Source organism: Hemiscyllium ocellatum, chromosome 26, assembly GCF_020745735.1.
Source record: "Hemiscyllium ocellatum isolate sHemOce1 chromosome 26, sHemOce1.pat.X.cur, whole genome shotgun sequence".
Lineage (NCBI taxonomy): Eukaryota > Metazoa > Chordata > Chondrichthyes > Orectolobiformes > Hemiscylliidae > Hemiscyllium > Hemiscyllium ocellatum.
In genome coordinates this window covers 3,634,861-3,655,002 of record NC_083426.1, presented here as the reverse complement: position 1 = coordinate 3,655,002, position 20,142 = coordinate 3,634,861, and the positions used below count along the sequence as shown (strand labels likewise).

Here is a 20,142-nt window from a genome sequence, read left to right as displayed (position 1 = left end):
GACCTTGGACATCGAAAGACCCATATATGTCTATCTTTATTGAAGTAAAGAATGCATTCCTGTATTTAGGGTTTTGCACAGTATCAGATCATTTCAAGGTATGTTGCAGACTGGGTAATGTACTGACGTAATTTAAATTGAGGTTTTTGGATCTGGTTTCTTTGACTGATTGGCATTCACACTGGAGTATTCTCCATTGCTTGAAACTTTAAATACAGATGAAAGAGAGAGAGAGTTTAGAGGTGAGAAGAATGATATATGTATTAGGAACAGGAAGTAGTCACCTGGCCCCTCGAACATGCTCTGCCATTCAGTAAGATCATGATTGATCTGCTTAATCCAGGTCCCTACAAACCCCACTAACCTTACAAACAATCTGCCTACCTCTGCCTTAAAAATATTCAAAGACTGCTTCCACCGCCTTTTGATGAAGTATTTGAAAAATGCAAAAGTAAAAACTCAAATCGCAAGCAATAAATTCAATCAGTATAACTGTACAAAGATATATGCACTATTTTGCTATATAGCCAAAGGTGTTAGGAATTGCAAGCACTTGAGTCTTATATAGCATTTCCTGTTCTTGTGACGTGCTAGGTCTATTGAATTTTCAAGATTGCAATCAATAGATTTTTGTAGGGTGAAGGTATTGAGGAATATAAAGAGAAGGCAAGTAATTTAAAGTATTGATTAGGTGTTACCAAATAGAATGATGGAACAGCTTCGATTGAATGGTCTCCCCTCACCATTCCAGAGTATTTCACTATCAGTTCAGTACTGCTGTCCCCTCTTTACTTATGTAAAAGGGATGCTGCAGCCAGTTTGCACGCATCAACTTCCCATAAACTGATAGTCCAGTTGGTGAGTTAACCTTGCATTCTTGGTTGAGGAGTGAATGGTAGTCAGAATCTTTTACATCACCTCAAACTAGGAAATGAGGTCTTGGATTAAGATCTCTTCCAAAGGGCATCAGAAATGACAGCATTCCCTCTGCTCTGTGATAAGGATTCAGACTAGATGATGCACTGGAGGTCCTGAACCCTGATGTTCTGATTCGGAAGTGAGTGTGCACTCTCTAATGTAATGTAGATAATAATGGAGCTGTACAGACTCTCAGGGATTATGGGCATGCGCTCATCCTAAAAAATAGGACTGAACTCAGCAACAGTATATTCGGCAATAGTGAAGTAATGAAAGATATCATACACGGAGCACTTATCACTGAAAGCTTTTAGAGTGCTTGAAACAATTAATTTTACAGTGACAGGATAAAAGCAAATACAAGTGCTCTATGCCAGTAAACAGCAATGAGAAGAATGAGCGATGGATTTATTTTTGGTTGTGTTTTAAGTGAAATGTTGGCTGGCATATCAGGAGCATATCCTGCTCTTTACTGCCATGGGATCTTCAGTATTTGTCTGGCATGCCAGAGAGATGGGATCTTGGCTTTTGCCTCTTTGGTTGCAATGCCAATGTAGACCTTTACACCTTGAGAAAGGAATGATTTGCACTGAACCACCCTGGGATTGAGAGGTGGCTGTGTGTTCAAAGTACCTTGAAAAGTCATGAGGCTGAACTAATGGCAGCCACAATATGAAATAGTTTGGTTTGAGTTGTGTGCAGGAGTAATTCTGTGGATGGAAGTTTTTGTCATGTTTTTGATAGCATGTGGATGTCACAGGTGTGGCCAACATATGTTGCCTGTTCCTAATTGCCCTTGAACTTGGCTTGCCAGGCTATTTCAAAGGACTGCTAAGAGCCAACTACACTGGGATACAGGCACCATTGCAATGTGTCTGGAGTCATATGTAGGCCAGGATACGTAAGGATGGTATATTGCCTTCAAGTTTTCTTGAACAGTTATGGCTGACTTCAATCCAACCTGGAGTGGAAGTGAGTGAAAATGAAACAACAGAGGCAGAAACAGTGGGATTGTTTCCTGACTCGCCCTGTTACAGACACGATTTAGAATCAGTTGTGTCTTGAACTCATTTTTCTGTGAGCAGTTAAACGCCAGTGTAGGACTGGAGAAACATTGGATAAGTGACAGCACCATTCATTCAACAAGCCATAAAGGAATAAGAAATGGCCTTGAAAATTCCCGTTGAAGAAAAAGCCTGAATGTAACCAAGGGTTATAAAGATAAATTGAGCAAAATGCTCAAATATGGAAAAGATAAATCAAAAAATTAAATGGGATTGGAGAACTGGAGACATTGCCTGAAACAAATCAGAAGAGCGTTGACATTGATATTTTAAAAAATGAAACCGAGAGATGATTGCAACCTTAGACTATGGAGCTTGGAGTGCAATGGAGGTTATTCATTCATGGAGTCTGTTTCCGTACTCGGTCTTCAATTCGAACTGCCTGCCTTATACCCACTCCCCTATGTTCTTTCTATTCAAATAGTTAGCATTTGCTCAGTAGAGGATTAACCGACAGGAGGATTGTATTTGGCATGGACACTGATATTCTGGAAATCAGGTCATGAAATTAAAGGAAGATAGTTGAAATGCTGAATTAAAATTCTGTATGAAAAATGCCTCAATGTCACTGATGTGACCAGCTTCTGTGGCACATTCAAGAGAATTTTGAAGTCAGTATAAAACAACCACATAAATTAAAGGTTCTTTATTCAATTTCCCGACGACATTGCTTACATCCTGTGGTCTCTGAATATTTTCCCTTGGAGGGAAGGATGCTTGAGGGAACAATCTCTCATTCATAAAGGATCTTTCATGTCAGAGCATTTCAAACTGCTGTACATTCGGGGACCTTTGTAATGTGTAAGCAAATGTGACAATGAATTTAAAGATCTCTTGGGTAATATGGGATAAGTGAGAAGTAAATTTGTTTTGGCTGGGTTGGCTGAGGGTTGATGTTGGCAGGACATCAGGGTGGATCCCTCTGCTGTTCTTTAATGCTGTGGGGTTTTATTTCACCTTTGTTTCAAATCTCCTTTGAAAGACTGCAAATGCTTCATGCTGGCAGGGCTCTCTGTGCGCATCCTCTTTACTGTGATGGTGACAGCCTGGATTATTTCCTTCAATGGATCTTGAATCCACAATTCTTTAACATAGCTGAGGAAGACAGCAACTTACATAATGCCCTTAATGCAGTGTAATGTCTAACACACTCCATCTGAACATAAGGAAAAAAAATTGACACTAATCCCTATGATGTACTCGGGCAAATAACCAAAACTTGGTTAAAAAGTGTGCTTTTGAAAAGTGTTTTTGTAAGGAGGTGAAGGTTTAGTGAGGGAATAAAGAGCTTGCGGTGCATGGAGCTGAAAACATCTTTACCAGTGGGGGTGAATTTAAAACTGGGATGCTGAAGAGGCTAGATTTGGAGCAGCTCAGATTTCGGGGAGAAGGATTGTGCAGAAACCTTAAATGAAGGGTGATGATTTTAAAAAAAGGAACATTTTACTGGGAGCTGTTGTGGGTACAGAAGCTGGGTCAATGGGACTTTGTGCATGTTAAGGTAGGATACAGGCAACAAAAGTTTGAATGAACTCAGGTTAATTGGGTAAAACATTGGAAGATGCCCAGGAGTGTACCGTAGTTGTCAAGGGCTCAGATGAGAGAACAGCTACTAACAGAATCAACTTTGTGTATTCTGAGGTTTTGAGGGAGATTTTATAGGTACCTCTCATAAGGGTTTGGCTGTGGGGCAGTCTGAGCATGAAGCATGGTATCTGTTATTTAAAGGCAATGAACTTGAATCGTAACTAGTAGTTGGCACTGAGTTACCAGAGGAAAGTTCTGCTTGACAAATGTTGCTGCTTTCGTTACAGATTGAGCACCCTCTATAAATATTGACAGATCCTGCAGTGATGTAGGTCCTTCGTGTCATCTTCCTGCTCAGTAGTCTGATTAGTTGTCAGACCCAATTTGTGTGTAGCAATTTGCTACAAATAACAATAGGATTACTAACTTTTTGGTGGACAATTAAAATTACTTCTCAATACCAAGGGTAAATTTTCCCAATAGTACCAAAGGTGTTGTATGCGCATTCACCAACAGTGGATGTGGAATCTTTATTTAATACCTTATTTGGAAGATATCTTACACAGTGCAACGATCCATCAGAAGTGCACTGGAATTTTGTAGCATTATCAGAGTGGGGTGTGAATCCAAATTAGTGTGTGATCACCAAACCAAACAGACATTTGGTATATGTTAAATGTGGCATTTGCAAAAGCTTTGTTCCACGTTGAAGATTTTTAATCAGATTAATAGCCACTGGAATTCATAGTGGTTTGCATAGACCTGATTTTTCAAAAGAAACCAAGGAGTATCTATTTGATCCTGAGGTGTTGGCAGGCTGTGCTTGGACCTACATTTTTTTCTTTCTGGATGAGAGCCCTCCAATTCAACAACTAGGAAAATAATTATCTAAGGTGTGTGGTACCTTGTCAACTTGTCTCTGTTTATCAGAAGTGCTGAAGTTCCCATGATTCTGCTCACTGTTAGTCAAGGTCAATCTTCCTTACCAGTACAGCACAATGTGTTGGCTGTGTGTAATTCAGTGTCTCTAAGGCCACAAGGTGTGTGCTGTGATTTGCTCGATTTTTTTTTTACAAGCTGATTGATCTTGGCAGATGCTCAAGTCCGGAAGAGTATTTTAGAATTTGTTCTTGGGAAATAGGAGATTGTGGTAAAGCTGTGTTTACTTCATATCCTGAGGGCAATAATGGCTGTTTATTGTGAAGTTGACTTCAAATGTAACTTGACAGAATAAAATCGGCAGATTCTCTTTTCTTAACCAACAGTAGTGAACCATTTAGATTTTATACAGCTTTCTAGACTGTTTTATCTGTTAACCAACAAATTATCGCATTGTTGAATCTAGTTTCAAAGATTGCTATGATTGGATTTGAATTAGACCTCCAGTTACTCGAGCTAGGAGCAAAGTATCGAGGTGCTTATTTTATAATTTCTGTGATGCTGATTTGGAAACATCATTGTGTAGCATCTTAGGCATAATAGATATATGCTTACATTTTCATGTTTAAAAAAAATCTTTCAACTGTGGATGCTGTTTGCAGCAATATTTCCCTCTTGTAGAATCTGTGTGGGTAACAGTACAAAAGGAGGCCGTTCAGCCCCTTGAATACACACTAGATATTTGCAAGAGCAAGTTAAGCTAGTTCCCCTCCTTTGCCTTTTCCCTATAGCCTGCAACATTCCCCTGCCCTGGTGCTCAAACAATTTCCATTAGAAAACCACACTGAACCTGTCTCCTCTGTGTGCTTTCAGGAAATGCATTCCAGACTGTAATGATGTGCTGCATGAAGTTTTTCCCTTGTGTTACTTTTGATTCTTTGGTTAATTATAATCATTTAAATTACAATGTCCACATATTATACTGGGAGCTACCTTATCAACTTGTCATTTTATCATCGCCTTTCACTGGCAGAGAATGTAATTTCACCAAAACTGTACTGAAACATATCAAGATATTTTCTAAATAAGGACATTGAAGTTTATAATGAAAATATGTATTCACAGAATGTAGAAATTCAAATTGGGCACCGAATACATACATGTACTTTGGTCCAATTATCCTGAATCATCGGATTATGGAATAGGGCATTCAGACACTCTGACCTACTCTTCCACTCAAATAGAATATGGTATGTTTGTAGCTTGACTCAACTTTTCTGACTACTTGTTCCACTTCTTTTGACATCTTCAAAGAAAATCTAATGACCTTGTTCCAAAGTACCTTAGTTGATTACCAGGCTCAACTGTTTTTGAGAAACAAGTTCCAGATTTCCATTGTCCTTTTTAATTCTGGATTAGAGTGGTGCTGGAAGAGCACAGCAGGTCAGGCAGCATCCGAGGAGCAGGAAAATTGACGTTTCGGGCAAAAGCCCTTCATCAGGAATAGAGGCAGAGTGCCTGAAGGGTGGAGAGATAAGTATTCCTGATGAAGGGCTTTTCCCCGAAATGTCGATTTTTCTGCTCCTTTGGATGCTGCCTGACCTGCTGTGCTTTTCCAGCACCATTCTAATCTAGAACCTGGTTTCCAGCATCTGCAGTCCTTGTTTTTACCTTTTTGATTCTTGAGTAGTCTGGTTCAGCTTCTAAAGATGTGTCCCCTTAATATGGCTTCCCCTAGTGCGGTATATTGCTTTATAAAAACCAAAGGACTCTGGATGTTGGTGATATTGGTTTTTCAGTTTTCCTGCAATGTTTTGGAAATCTTGATCAGATTATTTCAAACCTTTTGAATTGAAGGGTCTACGGGTCAAGTTTATGAAATCTGTCATCTTAATTTAGCTTGCTGTCCTGCTGCACCCTCTCCAAAGGCTCACGTATCATTTTATTTGTGGTATCCAAACTGAACAGAGTGCTTCAGATGGAGTCTGACCAAAGCTTGACAATTGAAACATTTCCTCAGTTGTGTTCCAACCCCAGTGAGTTAAAGACTGTAATTCTTTTACATTTTGAGCACTAGGGTGTTTTTCCAAGCCACACAATAGGTTTACAGTAACTTGTGTACGTGGGTGTTAAAATTCCTTTGCTCTTCAACAACTCCTAACCTCTGAGCATTAAGAAAAATTGGTTTGTCCCTTTTGAATTTAAAGTAACCGACCCCACATATATCCTTCATCTTCCTTAATTTTGCATATACAGTGTGTTCAAATTCCTTTCTGTAATAACTTACTCCTATCCACACAACTTACTGAGCTCTCTAATGACAGCTTGCAAAGTGGTGGATTTGTTTGCCCTTCATCAATGCATATGATAAACAAGTGAAAGTGCACGTTGCTTTTTGGCCATTAGATTATTTTTGCTTTAGACTTAACAGAATCATTGATTTGTGATAGCGTAGAAGGAGGACATTTGGTCATTGCATGGGCCAGGACAAATGCAAGGAGAAATTCATGTGCTCAGTCATGTACCCTCCATCCCTGCCAAACACCCTCCATCCCTGCCAAACACCCCCCTCATTCCCCCTCTTCAGATATTTAGAAAAACTGACAGTGCACAAGGAGGCCACTCTGCTCATCACATCTGAGCTAACTAAAACACCTAACCGAATTCCTGTTTCCAACGTTTAGTCTGTCTCCTTGGAAGTTTCAGGAGTTGAGGTATATCCCTAAGCACATTTTTAAATGAGTTGAGGGTTTGTGCCTTGAACAGCCTTTCAGGCAGTGTGTTCTGAATCCGTATCACCCTCTGGGTGAGAAAGCAACTTTGTTTGTCTCCCCTCTAATTCTTCAACCAGTCATTGACTGACTGGCTTACTAAGGGAAAAATGTCCTTTCCATTCACTTTGTCCAATCTTGTACACCTCAATCAAATCTCTCTTCAGCAAACTCTAAGGGCAGCAATACCAACTCATCCAATGTTTCCTCATCTCTGCAATTTTCCATTTTTAATCTCTTGTCTGTGACCTTCAAAACAAATTTTAATTCATGTTAAAAGCTTTTCTCCAACGTTATAAGCTGTAATTTTTGCAAATCTCTTATTTGGAACTTCAAATAAATGTTCTCAGAGGTTTAGACAGAGAGCATCCTTGGATAGCTGCTTCTGCTCCTCATACTTGTGACCTCTGAGATTGCACTGGATTAGTCCAGGATGACCTCCGCTCCTCTTGTCATCTTGCTCTTTGATCTAATGCTACCTCCTTGAGGATCAGGAGTGTAAGAGGGTGAGGGAGTGTTTCCATTTGTAGCAGGGGACTTGATGTGTCCTTGCTGTGTGCTGTAAACATTTTACAATTGTCTGGTAGTTAATGCTGAGTTATTGTTGTGGTATTGATCAGAATGTTTTTAATTTTTAAACTTGTAGAGCTTCCATATGGCTGGGAAAAGATCAGCGATCCGGTTTATGGTTTCTACTACATTGAGTAAGTTCCTGGAGAGTAAAGGTAAAATGAGATCTCTTTACAGCAGGGTTTATCCCAATGTTTTCAGCATCAGATGTTCTGCTGGTGGTCTCCTCTGCTGTTGTGCTGCTGGTACCATCACTAGGAGTGAATGTGCTATTTACCCAAGTTGGTCAATAACCTGCTGCTGGACTTCTCCAGTCAGTAATTCTCTTCAAACCCTCAAATTTTTAGATAGCTCTAGAACGTTAGACTTTTTGTGTTTCATTGACTATTATCGGTCTGTTTGTGTGGTGCTGGAAAAGCACAGCTAGTCAGGCAGCATCCAAGGCGCAGGAGAGTTAACATTTTGAGCATAAGCTCTTCATCAGGAGCCTTCCCGGTCCTCACCTTCCACCCCACCAATGTCTGGGTACAGCGCATCATCCTCCGCCATTTCTGCCACCCTCCAGCATATCTTGCCTACTTCCCATGCATCTGCCCTTGTACCCAATCCAAAGACAGAACCCCCCCCGGACCTCACTTTTCACCCCACCAATCTCCAGATATACCATATCATCCTCTGCCGTTTCCGCCACAACATTCCTGATGCAGAGCTTATGCTCGAAATGTCAACTCTCCTGCTCCTCGGATGCTGCCTGACCGGCTGTGCTTTTACAGTGTCACACTTTTTGGCTCTGATCTCCAGCATCTGCTTTCTCCTGTATCAGCCCGTTCCCAAGTGACAGACAGAAATGGCTCATGCCTCAGAAAAATCAATCTTTCCTCTTTCCTTTTCCACTCCTTAACACTGTTCTTCTATTGTGTCGATTCCATAGCCTTTCCTGTACCCCTTACTTGAACTCTGAAGTAACCACCTTGAATCACCACCACCACCATTTGGTTCCTTGCCCAACTAACCAGGTGCCTTCTGTTTTCTTAGTCTGTTTGGGAGTAGATAGATAAACCTGGGAGTACGATACTGGTTGGTTGCAAATTAACCTTGAACCTTTTAATCCCAGTACAAGCCGAGGCAATGACTTGGATGGGATTCCAGCAGTTGGATGGGAGAGTGAGGGAGAAATGTGAGTGAACGTGAATGATGTTGCTCAAGTAAAGTTAATTCTTTCTCTCTCTCTCACTGCTCCTGCTCTCTTCCCCCACCCCCCTCTTCCCTGCCCGTGTCCCCGCTCCCTCCTTCTCTGCACCCTTTCTGTCTGTCTGCGTCTCTCCCTTTCCTTCCACCGCTCCCTCTCCTCCACATTCTCTCTCTATCATTTCTCTTTAGCCACATAAACCAGAGGACACAGTTCGAGAACCCAGTTGTTGAAGCAAAGCGGAAGAAACAGTTAGTTCTTCAGCGGGACAGTCAACGAGGAGTGCATGGGGACCAGCGGCCAGGTACTGCAACTCACCTTCACAAGTGGAGAACTTGCGTTTCTTTGGTGTTTCGTCACCTGAAGCACACCTAAAATATAGGATAGTTAATGAAGTACCTTTGAAGTGTAACCGCTTATTTAATATGGTCAATCTCCAGGCTTCGGTTGATAATTAGCAAATAAAATACATGCCACACAAATGCCAAGCAATGATCATCTCCGACAAGGGAGAGCATAACTGTCACTACTTGGCATTCAGTGGCAATATCTCTGAATACTCCACTGTCAACATCCTGTGGGTTCCAACTGACCAGACACTGATCATTTATCTAAATGCTGTGGTTACCCGCGCAAGTCAGAGGCTGGGAATTCTGTGGTGAGTAACTCACCACATGTCTTCTCAGACTTGCATTATCTACAAGGCGCAAGTCAGGAGGAGCATTTTGCTGCACAGCTGTTGACAAGCTCCATGGATGCCAAATGGTGTGCTGACACATCACTTGCATTTTTGGAAGCTGCTGCCATGCACAAACCTCAAGTCCATGGCGAGGGGAAATAGGGGGAGAGTTGGTCAGGAATATGTTAATATACTCTCCGCTTGGATAAGTGTGGCTTTCTCAACACTTGAGAAGCTCAACCCCATCCAGGAAAAGGCTGCCGTATTGACCAGCACCCCATCCACCACCTTCAATGTATTCTCCGTTAACTACCAGTCCACAGTGGAAGAAGTGTACATTATCTGCACGATGCACTACAGCAACTCAGCCAAGCTCCTCCGAAAGCACCTTCCAAATCCACAACAGGTACAACACAAGGACAAAGGGAGCAGATGTACATGAACAGCACCTTCACGTTACCCTCCAAACCTGACGGCATCCTGACCTGATTGGTAGTATCCAATCCTTCGCTGTCACTGGGTCAAAATCCTGGAAGTCCCACCCTAAAAGCATTGTGAGTATCCTTACACCACAGGGAATGAGAAAGATGGCTCACCACCTTCTCAGGCCATTGATAATGGGCAAATAACTCTGGCCTAGTCGGTGAGGTCCATATCCTGTGACCTAATATATATCAAGAAACACGGTTTTGCAATGTGTATGTTGTTTTAATTTGCAATTGAGCTCCCACAAGGCATAGTAAAGTAAATGATCAAAGTTTTTTTTTGTTAATCAAGGTACTCAACTTCAGAACGTTCAGAATGTTTGCTGGTATCTGGCCAATATTTATCCTTCAGCTAGTTTAATGGTCACTTATTTATTCATAAGATTTTTCTCTAGTGGGATTTGAACTGCTCACCTCTGGATTGCCTTATTCCAGTACCAAAACCAATTCACAACTGCATTTAGAACGGGAACTCTTCAGAGAGGGCGCATTATTTAATGTTTGCAGCTACAACACCTGCAATAAACAAAAGTTAAACATCAACTTTAGTGCCGATGCAACGCTGATAAGTTTGGTTTCCTCCAAACTGGAAATCTGCAAAGGGGCCTATACTCATCCAGCTTCTCTTTCCCATTTCTGTCCTGTTTTTCCAAAACTTGTTTCTATGAATAATGTAGTGTAATCTCATGTTTCTTTCTGCCTTTTCATTTCACTTTATAAATGCCTGTTTTTCAGTTTTTGCCAACGGCAGACATGGAGTAGTGACTCCTCACTCCCGGTTTCTGTGCATTATGTGTACTCTTGCCTTTTCTTTACAATTCAAAAAGCCCTTCCTTCACAAACCGAAACTGCAGTCAGGCAGGTAACTATGTGAGATATCAGATCCATTTTGGTTTTGTAAACACTAGGGGCCTTGTGCTGTCTCCTGTGTTTCAGGCAGAACAAATGGGAATACTGGTAAATATTTGCTTTATGTTAACCACTTACCTGCGAATCCAGAAAGCTGCCTCCCTGATCTGCATTCTCACTTAACTCTCCTTCCTTTTTTCCCACACTGTGCTGTTGCTGTCGCTGTTCTGGATAAGATTGAGTACAGATTAACATTTGAAGTTTAGCTCAGGAGTAGTCTGTTCAGCTCTTCTCTAGGAGAAAGTGAGGACTGCAGATGCTGGAGACCAGAGTTGAAAAATGTGATGCTGGAAAAACACAGGCCAGGCAGCATCCGAGGAGCAGGAGAATCGACGTTTTGGGCATGATTCCTGAAGAAGGGCTTATGCCTGAAACGTCGATTCTCCTGCTCCTCGGATGCTGCCTGGCCTGCTGTGTTTTTTCAGCATCACATTTTCCACCTCAGCTCTTCTCTAACCTATTCACTCAATTAGAATGTGACCTGTATCTTGGCTGTAACCTTTGCCCTTACCCAACCAATCTATCCATCTCTAATTGATCCCTGATGTCTACAGAGTTTTGGTAGAGTGTTCCAAATTCTCACTGTCATGTGAAGAAGTGATTCCTGGTTTCACACTTGAACAGTGTGCCTCTAATTTTAACGTTATGTAACTCTTCCCAGAAGCCAAAATAATGAGAAATAGTTTTTCTCTCTCTCTCTCTATCCTGTCCAATTACTTAAAGAATTTACTAACCTTCTTTTGATCACACTCACCCAAGCCAAGAAATACAAGCCAAATTAACAACTTTGTGATCTTTGAACATCTTGGACACTTTGACAGATGATTTTGGATTTGAGTAATTGGTCAAGTCACTATATTTCAAATCTCTGTCTTTCTCCTTCCCCCTTCCCTCCACTCCTGTTGCAGAGAGGCCAATGTTTACTCGGGACCCCTCCCATCTTCAAGGGATGCTCATTAGGACCACTCTGCAGAAGAGCACCATGGGATTTGGTTTCACAATAATTGGAGGGGACAGCCCAGATGAGTTTCTGCAGGTGAAGAATGTGATCCCGGATGGCCCTGCAGCTCAGGATGGCAACATGCTGGCAGGCAAGTGACTCGAATTCCTCTTTAAGGCTGTTGGGCACTTGGAGATTTAACATTCACAGAACTTCCCGTTCCCCACCATCTCCCTGTACACAGCATATTGGGGAGGGGGTTGGTTCAGGATGAATGGCACTGGAGAATAACCAACATGTCTTGACACATCCACAGAGAGAGAGAGAGAGAGAAAAACAGTTAACATTTTTGAGTCCAACTGAAGGGTCACATCGGACTCAATGTTAAGTCTGTTCCTGTCTGCACAGATGTTACCACATCTGCTGAGCTTCAGCATCTTGTGTTTGTTTACAGTTCCCAAATTCTGCAGTATTTTGTTTTTATTTATAGAGAATAATAAATCGAGAAAAGGGCGTTTGGAGAACAACGGCAAGGTGCTGGGACTGGAGCTTCTGAGTGGGGTAGAACGATAGGACAAAGCTTGGAAGACTGATGCCAGTGAGTGGGTGGGTGCCAGGGTCAGGCATATTTCTTAGCTGGTTCCCATGAGTTTATTAAATCAGTTTGATAGTTATTTTTGAACATGCAAAGCCTGGCATTGTACGCGTCCATAGCCAGGTTAAATTTGAATGAGTCTGGCTCTGATCATGGCCTCAAATGGTTAACGTGTATGCTGTGCAATCTTATCTACAGGTGATGTAATAGTATATGTGAACAGCACCTGCGTCCTTGGGCAGACTCATGCTGATGTAGTGCAGCTTTTCCAGTCCGTTCCCATCAACCAGACGGTGAAGCTGATCCTGTGCCGTGGTTACCCCCTTCCCACGGAGCCCCAGGTGCCAGCTGTCGATGTTGTGACTGCCACTCCCATTCTGGACGGATTGCCTGTAGTGGGGAAGCAAGCCTCGTCTGGACAGAGCCTACAGACAACTCCAGGGCCTGCTGAACAGAATGGGAATGAGGTTTCTGCTGGTGGCGTCGAGCGTTTAAATGGACCGTACTTGGGCCTGACTGAAGACCGCTCTTCAATGACTTCGTCAGCTGGTTCGCAGCCAGAGGTGCTGACTGTCCCTCTGCTGAAGGGGCCAAAGGGCTTTGGCTTTGCTATAGCAGACTGTCCAGCTGGACAGAAGGTGAAGATGATCCTGGACAGTCAATGGTGCAAAGGGCTACAGAAAGGTGACGTTATCAAGGAGATCAACCACCAGAGCATGCAACAGCTGAGCCACGCCCAGGTGGTGGAGATACTGAAGGATTGTCCTGTGGGGAGTGAAATATCGTTACTGGTACAGAGAGGAGGTTTGTCCTCATGCTGTTATTATCTTTTAATTGCCTTTAGCTCATGCTGTTTCATTGCACTCGTCTCGGTGTTGCAGAGTAAAGAAGGGCCCATGAGAAAGAATGCAGTAAAATGCTGACAGCAGAATCAAAAGGAGAGGGGTTATAACTATCAGAAAAGACTGAACAAGCTGGGACTCCTTTCTGCCTAAAGCGCGAGCTGAGGGTTCACTTAATGCATGGGTTTAAGATTACAAAAGAATTTGATTGCCTGCATATAGGGTTGATGTTTCCACTTGAGACAAGACCAAGACTATTGACCATCAGTATATGTAATCAATCCACTAGGGCATTCAAAAAAAACCTCTTGTCGAGATAGTGGAACTACAGGGAATACTTCAGGTGGCTTATATGAATGCATGATAGACACGTGATAATAGAACAAATCTGTTTGAGTGATTTAAGGATGTGAGTTTGCATTAACACTCCCAGTGTGTGACTGGGGGAGGTTCTGTACTAGAAATTCTATACAATTTCTTTGGGCTCTGATTGCAGCCCAGCACTTTCCCTTCACCATTATATTGTGAATTTGGCATCTTCAACCAGCACTTGTGTCCAAAAGTGGAAAAGCCTCAGAGACCAGTGAGAGATAACATTGAGGGAAATTCTGTTGACTGTGTGGGAAGAGTAGAGTTGAGTTAGAATGTGGTTAGGGTTCTAGAATCCAATGCTGCTTTTCTAATGCTAAACTATGCATCAATCCTTTTTGTGAAGCACCCACAATAGTGTTGATGAAAGCTGTACTGTATAGTCCTGAATTCAATTTGTGGAGCAGATTGTGGCTTCAGAAGGTATTTTCCTATGACCTTTCTGTTTCATGTATTGTAATGAATTTTCTTTTTTAACAGGTCCTCCTTCACCTGCTAAAACTATGAAAACCGTAAGTTTCAGAATTTGTTTTGCTAACAGTGGGTCTTGGAGTTTGGACGTGTTCCTTCCAGTTGGATTTAACTGGAGTGTTATTTGTGCCGTTAATGGTCTCTGCATGCACAGGATTTCACAACTAACTAAAGCCATTCTAAAAAGCAAATTAAAAATGGTAGCTGAGTTGTGTGTATGTAATCAAGTGAAGTTCTTGCCTCGGATCAGAAGATTGTGTGTCGATGCCTCCAGGTTCAAGATTAAGTACAAAATACAAACTGAGAATCAGACTAGGATCCGTAATGTAACATGAAGAAAGAGCAAATTTAGGATTAATCTTGGGCAGTTTTTTCCTAAGGAGGTGTGGCCAGTGTATAGACTAAACTTGGGTAGCTAGGTGGAGGCAGTAACCATGGAATTATTTCATTAACAGTAGAGTTAGTTTATCTTTCTGAATGAGTTAGATTATCTATCTTTGACATGTACAATACTGTACATGATTTCATTGTATTTTTGGCTAGATTTCAAACCAGATTCTCAAGATGATAATTCGAATGTTTTTGGCTGGCAATAAACTAACAACTTACATTTATGTGAAAGTAAGGACTCTGGTTTCTGGAACCATGAAGAGAAAAACAACATTCTAGAAAACTCCTCCATCTGTGGAGGGAGCAAGAGTTGTGTTGTAGGTCAATGATCTATTGTCAGAACTGGACGACTTGTTGGTCTTAACTGTCTTTAAAAAAGCACTGAAGGAGGAAGGTCCACAGCTATCACGGAAGGCAACAGTTATTTTAAAAAGGATTCTGGTGAAAGGCACAATCATGATGGTAATAGGACAGTAACAAAATATGGGCGCAGGTCGCTGCCAAATATCAGGGTGAGGGTGGAAAAGCTATTGTGTGAATTTGGAATGTGGCAGTTAAATTAGCTCTCCTTCAATCTGTAGTAATGTAGCAGTATCTAAAGAATCTTGAAAGATAACCACCAAATCATCCACCATTTCTAAGGCAACTTCCTTCAGGACTCTGGTCAGGCCCTTTAATCCCATCAGTTTCTCCAACACTATTTCTGTACTCATACAGATTTGCTTCATTTCTAGTACGCTATCTGTGTCGTCCTTTGTGAAGACAAAAGTGGAATATGAATTTAGTTTATCAACCATTTCTTTTTTCTCCATTATAAATACCCCCATTTATGACTGTAAAGGGCATGCACTAGTTTTCACCAAACCTTTTTTCTCTTTACAGACCTGTAGAAACTTGTACAGTCAGTTCTTGTATTCCCTGCAAGCTTACTCTGATATTTGATTTTCCCTTTCTGAATCAATCTCCTCTTCTCAGCTGACTTTTAAACTGTTCCCTGTTCTCAGGTGTTTAGTCTTGACAATTTGTGTGCCTTTTTTTTTGCATTTAGTATGATCTATAACTTCTCTTGTAAGCCATGGCTTACATTACACAGGAATAAACAGTTTTTGTTCTTCACCCAGTTGCTCTTGGAATGTTTGCCGTGGTCTATCCATTGTCATTCATTTCAGTAACATTTCCCAATCCATCACGACTAACTCACACCTCATAATCTCCTAGTTTGCTTTATTTAGACTCCTGGCCATAGTCTCAGAATCTATGATCTCATTCTTCACCTTGATGACGATTTCTATCATATTCTGGCTGCATATCACCAAGGGCTGTCTCACAACTACATTACGGATTATTTGTTTCTCGCTGCATAATACCCAGCTGATCTGGCCTGATCTCTAATTTGGTTCCTCCTCATATTAATCCAGAAAACCATCCCATACACATTCCAGGAATTCCTCCCTATACTGTTGTGATACCCAATTGATTCACCCAATCTATATTCAGATTAACGTCACCCATAATCACAATATTCTTTACTGCGCTTGCATTTCTAATTTCTACTTTGATGCCATTCCCAGCATCACCACTACAGTTTAGTGATTTATGTATCACTCCTACTAATGCTTTTTGACCCTTGGTATTTATCAGTTCTACCTGCACATATTCTGCATTGTTAGAGGTAATATCTTTCCTCAATATTGTGTTTATATCCTCTTTAACAAGTAATGCAACTCCACTGCGTTTTTCACTTGGTCCTTCCTAAGTACTGAATGCTCCCAGATGTTCAGTTCCCGTCGCTAGTCACCGTGCAGCCATGTCTCCATCTGTAATCCCAACTCAATCATACCACTTTGCACCTACTTGCATGATTAATTCATCCACTTTATTTCAAATGTTCTCAGCATTCAGGCACAAAACCTTAAGAGTCATCTTTTTAGCATTTCTTGTCCCGTTCCCATTCTTTTATTTAAACACGGCTATTTTCAATTCTGGCCTTTAGTTCCTCTGCCTATCACTTCTTTTGTTCCCCCTTCTATCTGTTGGTCTTATCCTTGATTCCTGTCTCCTTGCATAAATTTCCATCCCCTGCCAATTTAGTTTAAACCCTCCCCAACCACATTAGCAAATAAACTCTCGGAATCTGACCTATTATGACCCATCCTCCATCTTGTTCACTCACTTCATCTGTCCATGTATCTTTGCAGCTTCTTTATGTCCTTACCTCGGCTTACCTTTCTACCTAGCCTTGTATCATCAGCAACCTCAGGTTAGTCTTTCTTTTCTGGAACTTTCATCTGGAGACGATGCTGATTCTTCAGACAGCAGCTGGGTTGAAGATTGGGGCTTTTGCAGCATCACCACTAAAAGGTCAGAAATTTGGGATGAGGTGTTGACTGCTCTTTCAAGAGATAGGCTAAATAATTTACATCTGTCCTATAAGATTGTGAAATGCGGGGAGAACCTTTGACATGGCTTTACATAATTTCTCTGCATTATTTGTATTTATATAATTCCCTTGTATTTTGTAAAATTTATTAAAAATCTTTTCTATTCTCCGACTTTTCTTCCCAGACTTTAGAGCAAGAGGACAACCAACCAGGCTCTCAGAATCTCTCCCCAAGTGTTCCTATCCCTCAGCCAATGCCGTTCCCACCCAATGCTGTAAGGCCTTCCTCGCCCAAGCGTGACCCGACTGAAGTGTATGTGCAATCCAAGACCATGTTTGACAGCAAACGTAAGTGACATGGAGTGCAAGCCACTGTGTTCTTGGTAGGAAATGGTGGTTTTGGAAATCCTTTACTGCTAACTATCAGTAGTGTAGTAGTTTAATTGAAAAATGTCACTGGGAGATTGATGGGAATTTGTCCTATTCAATAATTATAAACTCGATCAGGTGAAACCGTTTGATGAGGAGGGATGTCTATGGCAGCTCATGTTGAGAAGCAGCAAGGTCAAATCAAATAATTGAACATTGGAATTGAAAAAGAATTGTGCACAGATGTGCTAGTGTCCGACTTGGAAATATATCACTGTTTCTTCAGCATCATTGGGTTAAAAACCTGTAACACCCTCCCTAAGGACATTGTGGATCTAGCTACAGCACATGAATGGCAGTGGTTCAAGAAGGCAGCTCACCCCCACTTTCACAAGGGCAACAAGGGGCTGGCAATAAATGCTAGTCAGCCAGCAACTCCATGTGCCTTTAGTGAAAAGAAACAAAAGTCAGATTTATTCAGTTCAGTTTCCTGGGCTTTGAACGTATGCCCTGATGGTCACTGGTGCAATACCTGTGTCATTAGGTTACTGTGTGCAGTGAACTGGAAAATGCCAGGTCATAGTAATTCACCAAATGGCCTGTCTGCTTCATCTTGATTTGTTTTCAGAATATGATTTTCCAGTAACAGAGATCTGACTTTGCTTCCTTGATGCAAAATGTACTCAATAGTTGTACCACACAGACTCAGGCACATTCCAGCGCTCACTACTAGACAATGCTGAGCTCTTCCATTGAGCAGTGTGCTAGAGGTTTGCAGCAATTGAACTGGATGTCCATCAGTTTGAAGACTAATCCTGGTCCCAATCCAGTGACTGATGATAGTGCCAAAAAAACATGCTGACGCTGCCATCGAGGATCAATATTTAGACAACTAATGTGTCCAAGTGAAGAGTCAGGAGAGAAGGAAAGGAAGTAAAAACGCCGATCGTTCTGAGTTAATCAGCAAACAGTCCAATTTATTGATTCTCCCCGTCAAACCCAATTAAGTTTTAAATGGGCTCTGCTTTCTCTATTTGTATATTTGTTCTCAGTGAGTTGACCATAACTAGAGGTCACAGTTTCACAGAACTCTGCCTGGTCATCTTGTGATCTGAGGACTGAGCAAATTTGCCACTAAAGCAGAGCACGGTTTTGACAGATACATATCTTTTCTGCTGGAGCAGACTGTGCATTCACAGTCAGCTGTGAATCCAGGCTGCAAGTGCTACACTGTCTGTGGTTCAGCAGCATGTCCTGGAAAGTGGATTCTAAGAAGCAAAAGTAATTTCTGGATTGGTTGTGCTACGTAAATATTCATTGTTTTGCACACATCTTGGGGCTAGCCACTACATCATCTCTGACTCTCATCCCTGTTTATTGTCCTTCAGCTCCAAACACAAAGGACATTGACATCTTCCTGCGTAAGCTGGAGAGTGGGTTCGGATTCCGAGTGCTGGGTGGAGATGGGCCGGATACACCTGTAAGTTCCCTGCAACTCTCGAGTGTTTGCTCTTGATTTCATGTTGCTTCTAGTGCAAACTCTTGTTAATAGTGAGTGACAATAGGCTGAGGGAACCCGCACATAGATTGATACTTTTGTAAATGTAAAATGCACCCGTGCTACAGTAGTTGGTGTGAGTGTTTGATAAGGACAGGAAATCTGAGCAGGAATAGATATTATGGCCCATCAAGTGGCACCCCGAGTCAGTACAATCATGACTCATTGTGGGCTTCACCTCTACTTTTTCTGCTATCTTTCCATGTCCCTTGATTTGCTGAGAGACTAAAAGACAGTCTGTCACAAGTATAAGTATATTCATTGATGATGCCTATGAGTTAGAGATTTCCAAATATTTCCACCTATTATTTAACTGGAGAGAGACTGCAAAAATGGTGCCATACAGAGGAATCTGGCTGTTCTGGTGCAGGGAGTCCAAAGCGTTAGCATGCAGATGCAGCTCATAACTAAGAAGGCAAATTAAATTTTGGCCTTTAATCCAAGGGGGTTGGGGTTGCTGTTTAAAAATAAGCAAGTCTTATAGTGATTGTGAAGAGGCTATACCTGGGTTATCGCATACAGTTTGGATTTCCTATTTAAGAAGGGGCAGTTTCGAAAAGGTGCACTAGGTTGGTTCTCTGGGATGAAGAGATATAGAATCCCTAGTGTGGAAACAGGCCCTTCGGCCCAACAAGCCCACACCGATCCTCCAAAGAGTAACCCACCCAGACCCATTCCCCTACATCTACTCCAGACTATTACACGAAACCTACACATCCCTGAACTCTATGTGCAGTTTAGCATGGCCAATTTACCTAATTGCACATCTTTAGATTGTGGGAGGAAACTGGAACACCCAGAGGAAACCCTCGCAGACACGGAGAATGTGCAAACCCCACACTGTCAGTCACCCATGATGGGAATCAAACCCAGGTCCTAGCACGGTGAGTCAACAGTACTAACCACTGAGCCACTGTGCTGCCCCAATCCTTGACTAATCAGCAATTGCTAAACTGGTTGTGCCTTTATTCAATTGAGTTGAGAAGAATGAGGGGTGATCTTCTTGAAATATACAAGATTCTTAAGGGGCTTGAAAGGTTAGGTGGGAAGATGTTTCCAATACTGCAGGAATCTTTAGCTAAAGACCATAGTTCAGAATATGGGACTTTCATCTTTGAGGTGAGTAAATGTCTGGAAGACTCTAACCCAGGAAATTGTGGAGGCTAGATCACAAAGTATTTAGAGAGGAGATTGAATTTTGAAATAAAGGAATTGAGGGCTGTGAAGAACAAGCATG

General features: G+C 41.8%; 1 protein-coding gene across 4 annotated transcripts in view; it reads left to right on the top strand.

The window, feature by feature from the left end:
- magi3a (membrane associated guanylate kinase, WW and PDZ domain containing 3a) overlaps positions 1-20,142 on the top strand; it is a 133,013-nt gene that overhangs the window by 92,927 nt on the left and 19,944 nt on the right. For all 4 annotated transcript variants that reach the window (XM_060845278.1, XM_060845277.1, XM_060845276.1 and 1 more), the window contains 7 exons: positions 7,806-7,863; positions 9,110-9,222; positions 11,900-12,082; positions 12,725-13,330; positions 14,218-14,249; positions 17,164-17,326; positions 18,736-18,827. In XM_060845278.1, the coding sequence (XP_060701261.1) occupies positions 7,806-7,863; positions 9,110-9,222; positions 11,900-12,082; positions 12,725-13,330; positions 14,218-14,249; positions 17,164-17,326; positions 18,736-18,827 (1,247 nt within the window). The remainder of the gene's footprint in view (positions 1-7,805; positions 7,864-9,109; positions 9,223-11,899; positions 12,083-12,724; positions 13,331-14,217; positions 14,250-17,163; positions 17,327-18,735; positions 18,828-20,142) is intronic.